Source organism: Sphaerodactylus townsendi, linkage group LG03 (genome assembly GCF_021028975.2).
Source record: "Sphaerodactylus townsendi isolate TG3544 linkage group LG03, MPM_Stown_v2.3, whole genome shotgun sequence".
Classification (NCBI taxonomy): domain Eukaryota; kingdom Metazoa; phylum Chordata; class Lepidosauria; order Squamata; family Sphaerodactylidae; genus Sphaerodactylus; species Sphaerodactylus townsendi.
This window is the reverse complement of record NC_059427.1, coordinates 121,606,695-121,626,526: the sequence shown is the minus strand read 5'-3', so window position 1 is coordinate 121,626,526 and position 19,832 is coordinate 121,606,695. Positions and strand designations below refer to the sequence as shown.

The following is a 19,832-nucleotide window of genomic DNA, read 5'->3' as shown; positions in this document are numbered from 1 at the left end:
TGTATTTACCAAGCCAAAACCATCATATTTGCAAAGAGCGCAGTACCCACAATCAGTCACAATATCTATCACAGAGGATTTGCAAAGTGAATTAAGTGGAGTGGTTATTGTTTGGAAAGCAAAGTAAGTAATGCATATTAAAGTATATAGCAGCTTTGAAATTAAGAACAAGAGGAAGCATTTCTGAGAAAGACAAACCAGCAGGCAAAAATGGAGGCATTCCAGAGCCAGTAGCTAGGTTGAATGCTTAGAAGTGAAAGCAACAGGCATAGATATGAAATGCATTATCCCACAGCTGAGTGGGAATTCAGCTTAATGCAAAAACGTTACCATTTCCTTGCCTCAATAAGTTGGGCAGTCCAGCAGTTTTGCATCCTACTCTTTCTTGGCAGCAGACCCACACAAATGCACCTGAAAAAGCATCCTGCTCTGTATCTTCTCCTAAATCTGTAAAATAGCAGAAGAATGTGGAGAGCTGCTGTAATCACTTTTCTATTCTATTTCTGTGTGCCAGGTAAGACAGGTTGAAGCAACTTCTTATCCTTCCACACAGCAACCAAATCAACAATGATCGTAGATTCACAGTGGAGTGAAGACCAGCAATTTTCCCCATCCACTAGCTTTCAATATGATTGTGAACAGCAAAGTAGGTGAAGAAGCAGGTGAAGAAGAGGTATGTGATTTTGCTTTTTATGAAACGGTACTGAATCTTGCTATTGTTTTCTTTCCACTCAGAAACCACACCAGAGGAGATCTGTAGTTATTATGATGTGGCTAAGCACCTGAACCTGTCTGCTAATAAGGAACTTTTCTCATACACCATACCCAAGAGGAACTGGAAAGAACCTTTGGAAGTTGGTCTGGAGTTCACCCTGGTTTCCATCCTTTCTGTAGTAAGAGAAACATGTCACTCTCTTGTTTATAATGGAACCAGCTTAAATATTAGAGAACAACAAAAGGGCAAAATAGTTGCTAGTGGTGGGAACTCTATTAAATATGTAAGCTGTCAGGATGCAGAATGCTCATTTACTTGTTCATCAGCCACACTTGCAGCTCTCAAAGTCTAGCAGTGCCACTTTGCCACCCAAGGGAGGATAAATAATTTTTGAATAATTTCATCTACTTTGTCCCTATTTAGTGCAATCTCTCTCTCTCTCTCTCTCTCTCTCTCTCTCTCTGATAAGATATATTCTTATTTTCATTCATCCTTCCAGAATGAAAAATTGCAAGTGGTCACATTCTATTTTTGGCTCAATCTGGTAAGGCACGCTTTTTTCTTCCTCTGTATATGACAATCAGATCCATCCTCCAAGAGAACTCAAACTAAACTTCTCAAGCTAATGATTTACCTAATTTTCACCTCCACTAGATTTGGAACAATGAGTTTGTTTCCTGGAATCCCTCAGATTTCTGTAATATTACCAGAATCAGCCTTCCTGTAAACCTTTTCTGGATGCCTGACGTCTACATAGATGAACGGTAAGGTGGCTTTCTTTCCATTTTCTCATTATTTTCAGACTCAGTTCATGGCAACTCCCCGCATCCAAGTAGTTGATGTGAACCAAAATTTCAAATTGAAGTGAAATTTCAGTTTAAGGGGAATCTCAAATTCATTTTACTACTCAAATTCTTATTTTATCATTGTCAACTTGTACAATATAGTTAGACTTTTAGACATTTAAGTGATGTAGCATTTCAGCATCAGAATAAAGTGCACTTTTGATACTGAGTAGTCTCAGACATGTTCTGTAACAGCAGGCATATTCCATGAAAATTGTTAAAAATCAAAACTTAAAGAATCCACAAGGACTTGGTTAAATTAACAGTTCTCCTACCAGAAACATAATTTATTAAGTCTCTTACTATGTATATATATCCTTTATTAATGACCCATTCGGCACAGCACAAATAAAACAGCCTGAAGATGGGAAAAAACAGGGTCTTGGGGAGGAAGAAGCCCTCAGATTGTTTTTTTTCCTGCTCAAGCCAGTGTATTTTGAGGATGCTAAACTAGGTATCTTTTTCCCCAAGTCAGCTACAAGTCATCTCCTGCTTGCTGGGCAGAGCTCAGGATAGGTGATATTTCTCCTTCTCAAACTGCAAGCTCTCACGGTTGTTTTGTCCCGCTGGCCATTTTGTGAGATTTGAATCCTCCATGCCGCCCACGATTTGGTGAAGTTGCCCTGGGTCCCTTGCTCTGCAGGCATTTCAGCTGGGCATCATTTCAGTGAATAAAGTATATGCATCAACTCAGCCTTTCCTGTTGATTCCAGCAATATGTAGTTTTCAGGATTTTAAAATATTTTTGATGAGGTGTCTTCAAAGCCACAATGACACGATATGAGAATCATAGTCACTCTCATATATCATGGCTTCAAAGACACTTCATCAAAGTTTTTTTTAATTGAAAACTATATATTGCTGGAATCAGCAGGAAAAAAAGAGTCAATTCCTGAACTGTATTCACTGAAAAGATCAGCCAAGATGCCTACAGAGAAAATGTCCTAAGGCAACTTCATCAAATGGCGGGCAGCATGGAGGATCCAAGTCTCACAAAATGGCTAACCGAAGAAAACAAAAGTGAGAGCTTGCAGTTTGGGGTGGGGGGAAAAACTGCTCTCTCCTCAGACGCTTCATTTTTGTCCTCTCCAGACAAAAAATGAGGATACTTTTTTTTAAGACGACCCTAGGACATCTTATTTTGGTTGTGCAGAATCAGCTGATGATTGCATAGATATGGAGAAAGTTCACATAGATGCCAAAGTCCTAGATTGTCTAATATGTGCAAAATACAACCCCTGCCTGATTAAAATCCCATGTCTTTAGGGCTGATGAAGACAAATTCACATCCAGCCCCTATGTTGACTTGTCATACAATGGTACTGTTTGTGCATTCCAAGTATATCGACTCACCTCAACTTGCAATCTGGATGTCCATGCATTTCCTTTCGATGAACAAAAATGCAATTTAACTTTGATGTCTTCGATGCATTCAGGTAACCCAGCTAAACATGGTCATATTTTTTCAGCTAGGATTTTCTTCTCCCCATCCACCTAAAATATTTTTGAATATTCCCTCTATCATGTACGCCATTTGATTTATGTTCATCTTCAGATTTCATCCCTTTCTCACTTACGTCTGCAGCCCCCGCATCTTGTGTGCATCCTTCATGGTCTATCCACTTTCTTCAACACCTACATGCTTTCTTCCATTCTCCATATGACTGCTGTTCCTTGTACATTTTTGCTCCTTCATTCACATACCCTAGTGTCTCAAGAGTTAGGAACCTCTAAAATTAGTTGCTGCCATGGGTTATTAGCCACTATAAATCAGTGCGGCTCCAAGTGTTTTCTTTTCCATGGAAAACGGGTCCAAATGGCTCTTTGGGTGTTAAAGGTTGCTGACACCTGATCTATGGCTACCAATCTTGATCCTCCTTGATCTGAGATTGCAAATGCCTTAGCAGACCAGGTGCTCAGGAGCAGCAGCAGCAGAAGGCCATTGCTTTCACATCTTGCATGTGAGCTCCCAAAGGCATCTGGTGGGCCACTGCGAGTAGCAGAGTGCTGGACTAGATGGACTCTGGTCTGATCCAGCAGGCTCTTTCTTATGTTCTTATGGTCTTACTATGATCTCACACCATGCAATTTGAGCAGCTACTGAAAAAGAATTGTGACTAGAATACATCTCTATGAATTTTACTTTCTACAAACATTTTACACATTCAGGATGCACATGATAGGCATTTGTCCTTAAAGTGGCAAACTTGTGTCCTCTGTTGATTTTAGATAAGCAAATATTAATGAAGAACATTAAAAGTTCCAAAAAGACAAACCAAGATAGTCGTGAGAATTACCTCATAAAGGGTGAATGGAAATTTGAAAAACTGAGCATCGTGGAGGAAACAATTCCTTATAAGATGAACTTCAGTACAGTCACATATGAGGTATTCATTACAAATGCTTTCTTATGCTGGAAATATAGGAATAACACAGAAACTATCCCTGTATAAATTTGAGTTGTGTTATCTTTGCAGACTTGTATCACCATTTATTAAATAAAGGGTAATCACACTACTTTGTGAAGTAAAGAAAAAAGGGATCATCTCATTCTAAAAACCTATGTTAATTATGTTACAGTTGTGCATTTTTATCCTAAATAATTGTTTAAGTGGCATATTTATTCATTTATGTCAGTTCTAACCATCTTTCTCCCAATGTCAATCAAAGCAGGCAACACCTTTGGGACTGTTATTCTGTATGTATTTAAATAGGAGGAAAAGCTGTGTAACACATTGAAATTTATTTCCAAGTAAATATGCATTGAGTCTGGTAATATTATTATTGAAATCTGGACTGGAAGAGATACTACCTGAACACTGTTATTTAGTGGGTCCAAAGCACATATAGACATGTAGAAGATAAGGGTGGTAATGAGGTGGCAGAATGAACTGCACTGCTTCAGACTGCAGACGAGGGATTACACTATTTACAAATGTTCTACTGTAAATGGGAAATTGGCACAGCATATGAAGATCTAGGTTGGAACCTTTCTCCCTAATGTTCTATTTTTTTTATTGTGCAGGATGTTGTTCCAGAAAAGAACATTAAAAATACAGATTTCCCCACCTACATGCTGAAGCAGTACAGCTCACTTTATCATCTCAGAATCTCTTTACTTCATTTTCCTTCAATGGGTAGATTGGGCTTGAAAGAAGCTCCTTAGTAAAAGCAGATGAGCCTCATCTTTCAGCCATCTCCCTTTGGAATACCAGGTGCTGCTGATGGTGTTAAAGAGCCTGATGCTCAGAAGTATAACTCATCTCCAGAGTACAGAGATCCGCTCCTCTGAAGAAAATCTATGTCTTTGGGGGGTTTATGGCATTGTGCCACCTAAATGGCATTGAGGTACCTACCTTTCCCAAGCTCCATCTCCCGAATCTCCTGGAGAGTTTTTTCCCAGCCTGGATCGGGCAAATCTATCTCCTCGTCCCCCTTCAGTGGCCTGGGGGACCTGGCAACCCTAGCTAAGTCCTGTCAACAACATAAAAAGTGGCTGGAAAAAAACGTTTGCAGATAAAATGGCCATCGTTCTCTCTTTGTTTTTCCGACAGGGTTTGTGTGCTTTCTGCAGCTACATGACAGGTTATAATTTCACAGTGTATCTTTTTCTAATATCAGCTGCTGCAGTGGTAGGGAACTTCGCTTGTTGACTTTTTTTGCGTGCTGGGTTACCATGTCATAGAGAAGGGCAGCTCTGTTAGAAAAAAAAGAGAAAATCTATTCACAGCCACAGACCTCAGGCAGAGCATCACCCCAGTGCTGGGAAGCCACTTTAGACTCTTCCCAAAAGCTCTACTGATATGGTTGGGGCTTAGACTTCTCATGGAATCTCTTAAATCTGGAGAAATCATAAAACCTAGGAGAAATGGAAGTCCTAAAGTGCCTAGACATAGTGGATACTCTGGGACTTTCATTTCTCTTACAGTAGACCATAAAGATTCACATATACAGACAATAAAGGCCAGAGACCAGGTGGGAGTTTAGAGAGGGACAGGATTGCTGTTGGCTGATGTATCTTATGGGACTGAAAACCCTGGAGGCAGTTTTCAGAGTTTTTTCAGGTTGAGTGATACAAGGCAGGAAATATACGTTTTAAATTTAAGATTGCTGAGGGAAAGACCTCTGAAGAAAAGGAACAGCTGAAGGGCTGGGCTTTGATCTGGATGTAATTACAACTGATCTCCAGATTTCAGAGATAAGGTTCCTGTGGAGAAAATGTCTGCTTTGGTGGGCAGATTCCATGGCCTTATATTCCACTGAGTTCCCTCTCTTCCCCATGTTGCATCATCCCCAGTTCCACCCCCAAATCTTCAGAAATTTTCCAACATCTACTTAGCAAGCCTAATCACATTTTTGCAGAGCTCCCACTGCCCCACCACCAACACTGCCCTGTCTAAGCACTGCCCCTATCTCCAGGAATTTCACATTGGATTTGTCAATTCTACCTACGGTTCCTACTTAAGGCTTGGCAGTGGCTCCATGATTTCCCCACAACATGCTAAACTGAGAATTAAGGAAAATTTTAGGAACAAGAGTACTATGACCTTGCATTCCATTGTGCCATCCTAATCAGGGTTATACCCATTGACTTCAGTCATCTTAGAAAGGTGTAACAACTTTGCTGGCACTGTAAGTGTGCTGAGAATTTAGGCTCTTGTTAGGAATGACCAAAGAGATTATGCTCTGTAATAATCTTTGCTCTCTTTTTTTGACAGATTTCAATGAAAAGGAGGTCGATTTTTCACGTGCTAGTTCTGATCGTACCAACCTTCACTCTCTTTTTGCTAGATACGGCTATTTCTTTTACAGTTGTTTCTCCTGGAGATATGATTGCCTTCAAAGTCACACTGATCCTGGAAACTTCTGTCCTGTCATTGATCCTTAATGAAATGCTGCCAGCTACATCAGATGACCCACCTGTTATAGGTAAATGCCTTGCTTCTGTGGATTTGTTTTCATGTGGCATTTAGGGCCTGTCATACCATCTGTGAAGGTCCCAGAGATTAGTTCACACTATGTCAAACTGAAATTAAGCATTTAGGTAGCGTCCTAAAACAGTCAAAGGACTTCTTCATGTATATTATCTTGCTGTACTTACAATGTCCCAGTAAGATAGGCCTGTATTATGGGGGACTCAGGTTGAATAACTTGCCTAAGGTCATCTTATGAATTAATAGCAGAGCTTTCTTTGCATCAGGGTCTTGCAGATATCTTAGCTGTGACAGCTCTCAATTCATTGTTCAGTTGAGCTAAGAGTAAAGGGCCAGCAAACACTGGGTCCACCCAGTGATTCCTACATGAGTTAAGAGAATGGAAAAGATCTTCTTAAGCCCCTCCTCCACACTGTGAAGTGTAGCATCAAACACACTCAATTAAGTATCAAGTACTTCAAACATACTTCAAACATAGTCAATTAACAAATACAAGAATGACCAGACTTGACTTCAGTTTCCTCACATACTGTAGGTGTTAATGTCTCAGCATGACCCACAATTTACAGGTGGTAATTGATCCCAGCTGCAACTTGGTATGGTCTCCATATGGCTCCTTGAGATTCTGCTGAACTATTCCACACCCTATTTCCATTAGTTAGATTTAAGACACCTTAATTTACCACTAGCAAAAGCTCTTTCCATCACCCTTTTTGAGGTGTTTCAATTTTATGGTGCTCAACCTACTTTCTACTCTACTTACCCCAGCCACACACAAAATCAAGCAATTCTACTTCATAATTTGTTTTCAGTGGTTATGACATGTATTTGTGAATTTCTGCCACTGTTGGTCACTTTTTATGCTAAAATTAAATTATTGATGATGATGATCCTCCTTGAATAAACAGCTTGGCTCTGAGGTCATTAAAAAAACTGCCTGTGAAGCCCATTTTTTGCCACACTGTTTTTTTCATCTGTGTAGTGATGTATTTCACTGGCATATTCATGTTTATGGTGCTTGGAATCCTGGAGAACTTCCTGATGATGTATCTCAATGAGAAGAAACCAACTTTCCTTTTCTTCAAGGACAGGAAATGTATGAGCAGGTTCTGGAGAAAGAAAACAGTGGACCCTGTGATTATTCCAGGTAAATCCTGTTCTTTGGGGACCCACCTTCTTCAGAAACAGAATTCCAGGGGGTATTTCAGATTGCTATGAAGCACAGCAAAAGTTGTGTTCCACAGCCAATATTTTCAGCTATGGAACACTGCACTGAAGCCAACCCACTGTATGGAGATCAGAAATAATGAATGCCCTTATTTTCCTCATTCCAGCAGGAAATGTGACAGATGAGACATCCATGGAGAACAAGCAGATCAATGAAGGTACCTTGCCAGAAACAGATAATGCAAACAGCTTGGTGCTTCTAAAACGACTGAGTGTGGAACTGCAGCAGATCAGAAAACATCTGGTTTTAGAAGGACACCAGGATGAACCAGTCCTCCAGGATAAAACTGTACAGTGTGTGCAGAAGGGACTAAATTATACCCGTTTGGTTTTATCCATCTGTTTTTTAACATTTATTGTTATAAAGTGGAGACAATAAATTGCTAGCAAAAAAACACTGGATGCAGAGCTGTAATCTCTAGCCTCCAGTGGCACCTTTCCTGACCCCCCAGGATAACCAGGACCCTTGCATTTTGTACCCCTATTCCCCCCACCAGCAGCCCTAACTGCATGAAACTTATATTGTGTCAGTCAACCCAAAGCAATCCTCAATCCCTGGAGTTGCAGCAAACACAAATAAAGCTGCCTGGTCATATCCAACAATTCTTTTCTATTCGGAATCTTGCCCCAGTGGAAAGGAGTAACTGGAAGATTCAGCTATTGATCCTACTGTGAAGAAAGCCCACTTTTTAGCAGGTGTTATTCTCTTAACCTCCTGCAGAAACTGCACCCTCACAGCTTTCCTTTCGACACAGCTCAGGAGCCCTTTGCTGTCTTGCATTTGATTCCCCCCAGGTGGGAAATGAATATAAAAAGTAGTCTAACTTTAATCAGTAATTAGATATTAAAAGGGACAATAATTAATTTTGGCATGGGCTTTTTGAACCTAATAAAGCTTTTAAGAAACCTAATTACTTGCAAAAACATGCTAGATGTATGACATGAGAAAATATGTAATAAAGAAAATAAAAATGATGCATTATGGCAAACTGAACGCATTGGCCTCCATGTTCTAATTATTTATCCTCCTAGCAACCATCTTGCCTTCAAAGTGATTGCAGGAAACCACATTTATTCAAAGCAAATTAAAACTACCTTTAATAATACTTCTTATCAAGACCAGTTAAAATGACGCAAAACAGTGTTGGAGTTCTCCAGAAGTCTTCACTATGTTAATTGTTTTGAAGAAAGGGTGTGGGAGAAAAATGTCCTAAGCCATAGTCTTGAGGTCTCACTTTGTATGTAGTTGGACTGTGCAGAATGCTGAGAAAAGTTATGCACATTTAAAATGATGATAACAGGTTGCTCCCTTGGTATTTTGGGAGGAATAAGACAAAAATGGAAGCATCTCTGTAATCCTGGCTCCACCTGGAGGTTGCCAAGCCTAATTTAATGTAATTTCCCTGAGGCCCCTTCCGCACACGCAAAATAATACGTTTTCAAACCACTTTCACAACTGTTTGCAAGTGGATTTTGCCATTCCGCACAGCTTCAAAGAGCACTGAAAGCAGTTTGAAAGTGCATTATTCTGCATGTGTGGAATGAGCCCTAGTATATGTAGATTGGCTCGAGAACAGAAGGAACCTTCTAGAATCACTGCTGCCTCCACGGATACTCTTGGGGGATGGGGGAATGTCAGAAGAGTTGGTGCTATTCAGTGTTGGGACTCAAATAATTTAACAACCGGTTCCGTTGGTGGGATTCAAATAATTTAACAACTGGTTGTTTACAAGCACAATTTTAACTACCGGTTCTGCAAATCTGCTGAATTCCACCACCGTTTCCCACCATCTCTTCTGACTTGTCAAAGCAAATGATATTCTGTTTTGACTCACAGCGAAGATATCCACAGGACCTGAGGAGGAGATATGCAGGAGAAAGTATGGTATCAAGTGGGCTACGATGACCCACAGAATGCCACAAGAAAAATCACAGAAAATATCCTCCTGTACAGAATTCCTGTAACTCTTCAGGATGTGACCATGCAAATGACTGTTTGGGCCTTTAAATGTGAGGTAATTAACTTTAGGAAATCAACTTTAAGCAACTTTATCCAACTTTCTTCCACACATTTACTAAAGTGTAACATCCCTTCTCCATTATCTATCATCTGGGGAACCTCAGACGTTGAGAGCATAATGCATTTTTTGAGATTCATATTAATAATGCGCAGTTCTAATCATTAATGGCAGCACCAGAAACGCAAGCAGTCAGATCTGGGAGGGATCATAAATGTTCCATTAGGGACATGGGGTTCTGCCAACCCAGGCTGTCTTCTGTTCTTGGCTTTTTCCTGCTCCTTCTCTTCTGTGATTTAGTTTTACCGCAAGTAATAGATCAAGCAAGCAAATGGAATAGAGTACATGAAAACAGCTGAACTTTTGAGAAGACACAGAAGAAAGGGTAATAATTATTTGGAACATGTATCTCCTTTCTGCCACAAAGAGAAAAAAATGCTTAGAACTACTTTACTTTCCATTATTGGACTTCTGAGTAAGCATGAAAGAGTTTGAAAGGGGTGGGTTGTTGCCATGATGCTTGATGCTGACCATATCCTAAGTACGCCTGATCTCTGCAACCCAGTCCACTGCTGTTCTCTATCAGACACTCCAGAGAGAGATGCTAGTAGGTTTTTTTAAATTTCTCAAGCGTAGAAGAAGAAATCTGGAAATCTTTCATCTCTTGTATATTTTTTGCTCTGTTTTCAGATAAGATTCACAGTAGTTTGTTCTTAAGCAAATATAAGAACATAAGAAAGTCTGCTGGATCAGACCAGAGTCCATCTAGTCCAGCATTCTGCTACTCGCAGTGGCCCACCAGATGCCTTTGGGAGCTCACATGCAGGATGTGAAAGCAAGGGCCTTCTGCTGCTGCTGCTCCTGAGCACCTGGTCTGCCAAGGCATTTGCAGTCTCAGATCAAGGAGGATCAAGATTGGTAGCTATAGGTCGACTTCTCCTCCATAAATCTGTCCAAGCCTTTTAAATATGCTGCTCAACTGAAATTGTGTGTGTGTGTGTGTAAAGTGCTTTCAAGTCACAACCAATTTACGGTGACCCTGTATGGTTTTCAAGGCAAGAGATGGACAGAGGTGGTTTGCCATTGCCTTCCTTTGCATAGAGACTCTGGTATGCCTTGGTGGTCTCCCATCCAATTACTATCCAGGGCCAATCCTGTGTCCTGGGCCATCCAGGTTAGGACAAACTGAATTGGTTCCGGGCAAAAGCAGGTTACTTTTCCATAATGATGGAACAAGGGTGGTTAGTCTGTGAAAAGAGGCCAATTATTTTTAGTTCATATTTTGCCACCAATAGGAGGTGGAAAGTAGATAGTACTGACTGCAGTGGTTGGGATAACATCTCTTCTTTTCATTTTATACTTTACCAGGACTGTTCTGGAACAAAACTGCATATAACTCTATGAGGCTCAACGTTTGAACATTTCTAATGGCAATAAACTCCTTTTATATACCAGACCTGAGAAGAAATGGAAAGAACCTTTAGAAGTCAAGTTGGATTTCACTCTGATCTAAAGCATGGAAGTGGTAAGTAAACAAACATCCTTGACTAACTTGTCTCTCAACGTCAATTATGAAGAGGGGAAAAGGTCACAATCCTGGCCAAAGCAGAGTTTTTATGTCCCACTGAGGTGACATGAAATCAATAAGACTTATATGTACTTAACTTTGGGTGGATTGTGCCCCTTTTATTTATCTCCTTTTTTGCAAGTAGAAACTTTGCAGGTGATAACTAACTTTGGGCTTGTTTGAGGTATGGGTCATTTTTACCATATAATTTAGGAGGGTTAGAGAATTTGTTTTACATTTATTTTTTTCTCTCCACATCAGTACTTAGAAATGGAGGCCCATTATGCATTTCCCTAAAGCTTTTAGCTCATAATTGGTCTCCTTGCATTTCTCTGTTTACACACAAGGAAGTATCCCACTGCCTACTGTGCAACTTGCAGTCATTTTGCCTGCTCCCACTTCCGGGTCATTTCCAGTTACTTGCTAGATTCCCACTTTCCCCCAAAAAAAATCCTTTAATTTTTAAAATCATTCTATTGTGCCATCCCTGCTACAATGGCACGTTAACATTAATTTTAGTAGTTGTTGTTTTTAAAAAAGCTGCCCATCAGTTTCCTGGAAATGCCTTGCAAGGAGTGCACAGGGGAAGATAGAGAGTAGCAGAAACCCTGAAGCCAGGGAAAACACTGGAGTTTTCCTGCTCTCAGGAATTGCGGGGCTTCTGGGATCTGCCACACAGTAAGAATGAGCATGTCTACAATCAAAACTCTGCCCTGAAGGAAACATATCTTCACTGTGGGGCAGAGCACCAATGTATAGTTGGCTGGAGAAATTACTTTGTGTCTTGGAATCCCTCTGACATCTGTAACATTTCCCACATTACACTATCAGCAATGAACTTTTAGGTGGCTTGAAATCTCTAAAAAGGAAAGATAAGGATGGTGTGTTCTTTTGGCTGCTTCTGTGTATTTCTTTTCCAGACTCATACCAAGAGATTTCAAGGAAAAATCAGCTCACCCTCTATGAAACTCCTGCCTCACCAATCTTTCACAGAAGGCTTTTGACAAGGTACTATTCCAAAAGCTCCTTTTATGGATTAAAAACTTATTAACTAGCAGAAATTTGGGAGTAAGAATAAATGGACAGTTCTTACACTGAAGGAAAATGAGAAGGGTTACCCGCAAGGTTCAGTATTAGGACACAGTCTCTAATTTTTTCAAAAATGATTTGGAATTTGATGGGTGGGGTGAGAAGTGTAGTAGCTAAGTTTGATGTGGTTAAGTGTAAGGTGATCCACAGCGGCATGTTAGTCCCAGGTTTAAATACATCCTGATGAAGGCTGAACTGGTAGAAACTGACAACCCCATTCAAGATGCTAGGCTCCTGGCTGTGGAGTCACAGTTGTGCTGAGCTGGTGCTCCCACAGAGGCTTCCCAGTGGCACAGGGAGGCTTAAAATGCCAAAAGGCCTCCCTGCCACCAGGAAGTCTCTGTTGGAATTAATAGAATTAAGCTACCTTTTTGGCAGTGTAGGTCGGCAGCCCTGGCTGCCAGCACTATGGGGCAAATGGCCAGGAGGAAGCCAACTATTGTTGGCTACTCCCCAGCCATGCCCCAGACCATCCCGCTACACCAGTGGTAGGGATGCAGGGATGCTGATGCAGCATCCAGCACTGCATCCCACCACTGAGGAGAGCCACAGCGGCGGCACATCAGCAAATCAGCCCCCTCTACTGGGGCAAGTGCCCCAGGAAGTACAAATCCACCAGTGCAGTACCACTCTGCTCCCACAGGCAGATTCCCCACCACCACCTTTGGATGAGGCTCTGGGAGGGAAGATCACTTGGGGTGTAGTGGATAGAATACGGAAAGATACAAATACTCCAATACAATTATTTTATTTAACAGATTCTATATCTGACCATCATCACAGAGTGCTTCCAGACACAAAGGTTTCACAAGTCCGCAATGGGTCTGTGTGGCCAATATGGATATTTTTCTTTATCCAGTTTAGTTTCAGGAAATGCCTCATTGTAATCCTCAAATGTCATCTGGTCAAAAGGAATCATGCTTTTTAACTTACGGAGCTTGAAAGAAGAAGAAAGAACAACAAGCCATTAGTTCATAAAGACAAATACTAAACACGTAACTTATTTGATTGGATCCAGTGATGCCCAGGTACAGGAAGTGCAGATGTTTGCTGCATTCTCTCAGTGGGAGCCACATATATTAACAGCTGCACAAGCTGGGGTTAAAAACTGAGGAGGGGGAAGAAAGCAAAATCCCCCTCCCCATTCACACACACACACAAACTCTACCACCAGAAGAGGAAAGAGGGGGCAGTTTTAGCCTCTTTTCCCTCCATAGTGCACCTTCTGACCAGCAGCAGATTTGTCCATTTGTTCAGGTCCTGCAGCCCCAATTAATTAACTTTTCTGGAGACCAAAGGGGCTTCTTGGTGTGTGTATGTATGTGAAGGAGTGCAGTGCAGATCCCCATCCACCAGCAATTTTTGCTGACAGATTGCTGGATCCATTCCCACTGGCAGAAAGACAGCACAAACTTATGCAGCAGCCTGTTTGTATCATGAAAACCACCAGCGTACCTCCTTTTCATACTGCACAATACGAGCTTTTGAGGCTTCTGTATAGGAAGCAGCACTCTTGTTCTGTAAGGAAGTAAATTATCCAGTCAGCATATTGATAAAACTCTAGAATGCTGAAGATGCCAAGGAGGCTGAACTTTGGTTCAGATTTCACCATGACATTTTTGATGAACAATTAAGAAAACAAGCTGCAGTAAGCCAGATAAACTCACTTGCAAAACTGCAGCCTTTAATATCTGCAAATTCCATATAGTGAAGGTATCAGGGATACACATTCAATATTACATTCAATATTACAATGAATACAGTAAATATTCCAGAACTAATGTCTTTTCAGTGATGGCCTTAGGAAGCCAGTAAAGCCTTCCAATGGGCCTTTGAAGAGGGTTAAACCTGTAAATTGTTTTCAAGTCAGGCTTTCTAGTCTGTGGGTTTTACTGGGTCTCTTTCTATCACTGCTGAACCTTGTGTGTAATTGGAGTGTTACAGCCATTTCAAGTATTATAGTGGGCTGTAGTCATTGAATTTTTGTTGCTGCTTTTTGCCAATTTCAAATGGTTGTAGAGCACTTAGCTTTCTTCCTTCTACCCACCCTAATTAGCTTTATCAAATGATGTGAGGTTCGTCGGAAGATAGTGAGAGGTCTCTACTATTTTCTCCAACAAAAACATACTCAATTTGTAACTTTACATTTCCAGAGAATTTAGCACTGGTCAAAAAAAGTCCACATATTTTCTCTCCCACAACTAACAGATTATGACAAACTATGAGCTGACAATTATGCCCAAGCTGTTCTCCCACGATGCAATGTACAGAAAATTGTAACCAAAAGTTATAGCTCAATACAGCTTTCTAGTAGTTCCCTTTACTGTGCAAGTCATCTGCATATACTCAAGAAATGCCACACAGCTGGGCAAAACTACTTACAGCCTCTTGTTCTTGGGCTTCGATTTTAGCTGTCTGATTATCCACAGGCTCAGGAACCTTGACTGCCTTATACTGTAAGAAGAGAGATCAGAGATACTTGCCATGAGTTAGCTTTTCTCAAGCAACTCATCTATTAATATTATAGAGTACAGTTCCAGATACAGTCATTAAACCTGAAGATCCAAGACGGAAAATGCGAGGATTGCTCACCCTAGTACAGTTCACCACCACGGCCCTAATACATGAACCAAACTTCATCTAAGCTGCACTTAGTGGCTCATTGTCAAACCAGCCATGAGACTAGGAACTTGAAATCTAAACTAAACTATTAAGGCTAGCCAGGCAATAACCTTAGACAAAATCATGTGGATTTATTTATAAAAGGAGACAAGATCTGTTGTTTCGCTGTTAACTTGTATCGTGAAAGCAAGTTAGAAACACCTTAGAATTGTATTAGTATAGAAACAATAATTGCTCATTCAGCAATCCTCCCCTGGCTAACCAAACTTCAAATATATAAGCTGTTTTTTACTAGGTATGTGGTAAGAAACACCCAGATATAAGGGAGGTACAGTTTCGATCATTAATGTACATTGCACATAGAGATTTACTGGTAATATTAAAGACACTTTAACAGCACCTAAGTTACAACTTTCAAACCACCAGTGATAGTTTAAAAAGAAAAAAAGCAACAATAAAGATTAATAATAAGATCCAGACAATAAGTTCAGGCACCAACCCCACCCCCGATTTGGTTTGGTGAGCCACGCTCCACAGCAATCTGAGCTGGGAAGTTCGCAGCAAGCTCGCCAGCTGAGGCAGCCACTCTCCCAATGCTGATCTGGACTCACAAGCCTGCTATGAGCTCACCAACTAAGCTAAGGCAATCTCCCCCCCACCCTCCATACTGACCACCTTCCCCATATGCGCCTGGCCTGGTGTTTCTGCTGTGGGACTTCCAGCTGTGGTGGCCTTCTCCCCCCATGCCATCTCACCCCTGCTGATCTGGGCTAGCGAGGCTGCTGTGGGCTCACCAGGCTGAGGCAGCTCCCTCCCCACGTGCTGACCAATTCTTCCCAGTCATGATCGAGCCCCGTGGGGGTGAACCTATGGCACTCCAGATGTTCATGCACTACAATTCCCATCAGCCCCTGACAGCATGGCCAATTGGTGGTCAGGGGCTGATGGGAATTGTAGTGCATGAACATCTGGAGTGCCATAGGTTCACCACCACTGAGTTCACCAGCTCAGGCAGCCACCCCCCTCCAGTGCTGACCACCTCCCCCAGTGCTGTTCTGAGCTGATGACCATACTGTGGTCGACAAGCCTACTGGGGGCTCATTAGCCCCAGACCAATCAAGTTACATTTAGATCATATCCAGCCCTTGTAACAAATCATCCTGACGTTCCTTAAATACATAAAGTGTTTGTTTAAATCCCTAATGCCATTAATGAATTCCTCTCTTATCTGTGATTAAGATAAATGGGAGTGTGTTCAATACCAAGCCCTTTGTCAATACCCTGTTTCAACTTTATGTAATTTTGTTTTGTTTTGTTATATTGTTTCTAGATTTGTATTCTGAAAGAAGAAGAGTTTGGATTTATATCCCCCCTTTCTCTCCTGTAGAAGACTCAAAGGGGCTTACAATCTCCTTGCCCTTCCCCCCTCACAACAAACACCCTGTGAGGTGGGTGGGGCTGAAAGAGCTCTGAAAAGCTGTGACTAGCCCAAGGTCACCCAGCTGATGTGTGTGGGAGTGCACAGGCTAATCTGAATTCCCCAGATAAGCCTCCACAGGTCAAGCAACAGAGTGCGGGATCAAACCCGGTTCCTCCAGATTAGAACGCACCTGCTCTTAACCACTGCATCACTGCAAAGGGTTTTTTGTTGTTTTTGGGTGGAAAATTAATAATTTTTTAATTTAAAAAAGTTTAAAAGTTGTATAACTCTAGTCTTAGAAGAACACGAAAGGGTGCATAACTACATTCCCTTCCCGTAACAACAGGCACAGTGCTGAGGATGGACAGAACATTTTAACACAAGAGAATCCTCTGGTGCCTATGGCCGGAAACAAAACGCTACAGGACATTTCCCACAAGTACATAACCCTGCTGGAAAATAGCATTCCAATCAGTGTGAATTCTGGACTTGATTCATGCACAAACAGCCCTCAATGAGATTCTCGAACATTTAAAGCAATCAAATATTACAACACAGGCTCACCTTCTGCTCAAATTCATCCACCATGCCAGGTCTGGCTATTGCAGTTTTGTAAAAAGCCCAGTCTATGGCTGGAGGAGATTCTGGCAAAGTAGTAAGCCTGTTAATAGGAAAAGTACACTTTACTGTTAGAAATTTTAGGCTATTTTTAGTTCTGCACCTAATCGCCATTCTTGTAACACATCCTAACAGTAGCTAGTTAAAGTTGCTAACGCTGCCAGATATTCAACAAGTCACGAGTGAACTTTGTAAGGACCTGCTTGAAATAATCAACAAGTAGTGAGCAGCTAAGATTTAATTTTTCACACACAACCAAATGTGGTACATTCCGGTGTTTTTCTGAACATTGCTCTGGAAAGTCAACCAGCATGGTGATAAGGATGTCAAACTAGGATCTGGGTGACCAAGGTCTGAAACCCCCCTCTGTCTTGGAAGTTTGCTAGATAATCTGAAGCCAGTCACACACTCTCAGACTAAGCTACATCACAAAGTTATCATGAGAAAAATAAAATTATGTAAACCACTTTGGGCCCCCATTGGGAAAAAGGCAGGGTATAAATGACGTAAAATAAAAATCTGAAAGAGTGTTCTGCTAGTAGTTTGTAAGGCATCATTTGATGGCTTTTTCTTAAGGTACACAAGACTGCCCTTTTCCAACAGGCATAAGTTGTCATAGGCTTCTCAAGAATATGTCTCCAAATGGAGGCTCCAAGAAAAAAAAAAGAAAGGTGAAGGCATAAGACTAGTGCTTGGCTTCGAGGTTATGTTTGTAATCTGCCTTGTGCTAAACAGGAACAGCAAGACATAAATATTTTAACTAAACAAATGAGCTTGCATTTAGCTAACTGTCTCAAAAAAAGAGGACAACTGTGCTAAAGGACTTTAAGTTAAAATGTAAAACAAATAATTGAACTTCAGTAGCTATAAAGGAAAAGCACATATAATATGCTGTATTTCAATCATAGTTTTCAGAATGCAGCTTTAACATGTGTGTGTAAAGTGCTATCCAGTCACACCTGACTTATAGCAACCCCATAGCTTTAAGATACCAAATTGGTTACACAGGTCATTAATATTTCATTAAGACCAGTTTTATCACAACTATGGGGAGCATATAGGTGTTTAAGCCAAAGAAAGGGTATAATGAAGTTGCCAAAGAGAACAAAAGACAGTACTCTTATTTACATCTGTCCATTTCAGTAAGTCAACCAACTACTTCATGAACAAAAAATGGAGCCCACATCTTAAACTAAATATTTTGCGAAATATGAGATTTAGATCCATTGAACACTGCTGTAGTCAAAGGAATCTCTACAAAACATAATTCTTTCTAGCAAAAATTAATACCACAAATAAGGCAAAGCTTGAAACCTCCTGCCCCAAATAGAAAGAAGCATTTGTCAGGAAAAAGGTCTTCCTCCCACACGGTGCACTTCTTACACTTAGAAAATACTCACTTGGCTGAAAGTGCATCACTGCGTGTTTTCAGGGCATTGAACATAGGTTTCTGATTGGGAGGCACTCGTTCAGCAAATGCCATCCAATCTATTGCTTTCAAAGTAGCTCTTCGACCAGCCATTGCTGCAATCTACAAAATCAGGAGAAGAAAGTAAACTGTGCAATAGGGAGAGCAAGGCTACAGTAGTTTGTGCCACAATAATTTTACATCCTGCAAAATTCAAAAAAGTATCCCAACCCTTAAAAATAGATTAAACTAAATCTACCATAAACCTCATGAACTACGTAACATTCACTTCAAGTAGGCCTATTTATGGTGTAATTGTAAAGTTTAGAATTGTATTATATACTTTTCAAGGCTTACCCAATAAAATAAGAAATTGTTCATTCAAAATATTAAGTCAAAAGTGTTAAGCATCATCATATTGTTCCTATAACAGTTCACACATATTCAAAGGGCAATACACGCAGAACTAAAGACATGATTAACTTCCTTGCATGGTGCCAGTACACTATTCCTAAAACTAAAGGCAGAGACAAATCAATAGTTGACCACAACATGCCTGCCGTCACCCAATATAACGAAACGCCAGCAAAATGCAGGAGAGTGATCCACAGAAAGACAAGGAAGTATATAGTTCAGCATTTTGAATGTACTAGAAAAACCGGAGTCTGGTCAGTGCCAAGACAGAATAGCTGGAAACCCCATGGAGTGAGATCCACTCATTTTAAATAATACTCAGTACCCAGACGCTAAAAAAAGGAAGAAGAAATGCAGCATAAGAGATTTACTCACCGAGAACTAGAAGATCTGGGTATTCTTCACTCACCTTCAACAATCCTTTACTCCTTGCCTCTTCCGGAAAGGTCCAAGAGAGTGACCAATCAGAACAAAGGTTCCCGGAAGCACTCCTCCACAAAACCATAAACGTAAAACAAACCCACACTCTATAAAAAAGACATGGCTATCATAGAACCGAAATACAATCGCGCCTTCCACACCTTATCAGCGTTTCAGGATTAGATCCAAACGATTTTTACGCTATTAGTAAGCAGGCCAAACGCATCAATTATAGAGATGCCTAAGCCTAGAGCGGCACCACTGTGAACGCACAGAAACTCGGGGGCTATGGAAGATTTTCAGTTTTTACCGGAAGTTCTCTCTTGCCAGTCAAGTTCAGGACTCTATGCTCCGATTTCTTCCGGTGTTCTACGAACATATTGATTTTTTGTCTCTTATTTCCAAAATTATACTTCCCGTCTACTTCAGACATTTACTTTAAAAATCATCTGCCTATATCGGCTTCCTCTGAGGTCCATTATGATAAACCAAGTTATAGGAAAGAAAGATCGGAACTTTGTCTAGGAAAACGGTC

General features: G+C 40.8%; 2 protein-coding genes across 3 annotated transcripts; one reads left to right on the top strand and one right to left on the bottom strand.

Annotated features, from left to right (window-relative positions):
- The first annotated feature begins 628 nt into the window (after window positions 1-628).
- LOC125427855 (5-hydroxytryptamine receptor 3A-like) lies at window positions 629-10,054 on the top strand. The gene is made up of 8 exons (XM_048487410.1): window positions 629-673; window positions 1,370-1,479; window positions 2,827-2,996; window positions 3,790-3,947; window positions 6,279-6,489; window positions 7,477-7,641; window positions 7,829-8,010; window positions 10,040-10,054. The coding sequence occupies exons 1-8, from the start codon at window positions 629-631 to the stop codon at window positions 10,052-10,054; spliced, it is 1,056 nt and encodes a 351-aa protein (XP_048343367.1).
- Window positions 10,055-13,127: 3,073 nt separating this feature from the next.
- Window positions 13,128-19,777, bottom strand: ATP5PD (ATP synthase peripheral stalk subunit d). Of its 2 annotated transcripts, none has more exons than XM_048488161.1 (6): window positions 19,287-19,777; window positions 18,456-18,586; window positions 17,002-17,098; window positions 14,778-14,849; window positions 13,851-13,913; window positions 13,128-13,332 (listed from the first exon to the last, which is right to left on the bottom strand). In XM_048488161.1, exons 1-6 carry the CDS (start codon window positions 19,380-19,382, stop codon window positions 13,201-13,203), a joined length of 591 nt encoding a protein of 196 aa, XP_048344118.1. In that variant the 5' UTR covers window positions 19,383-19,777; the 3' UTR covers window positions 13,128-13,200. The 2 variants fall into 2 exon arrangements, with proteins under 2 accessions (XP_048344118.1, XP_048344120.1); XM_048488163.1 differs by having other exon boundaries at window positions 19,253-19,347.
- Between the last annotated feature and the right edge of the window lie 55 nt (window positions 19,778-19,832).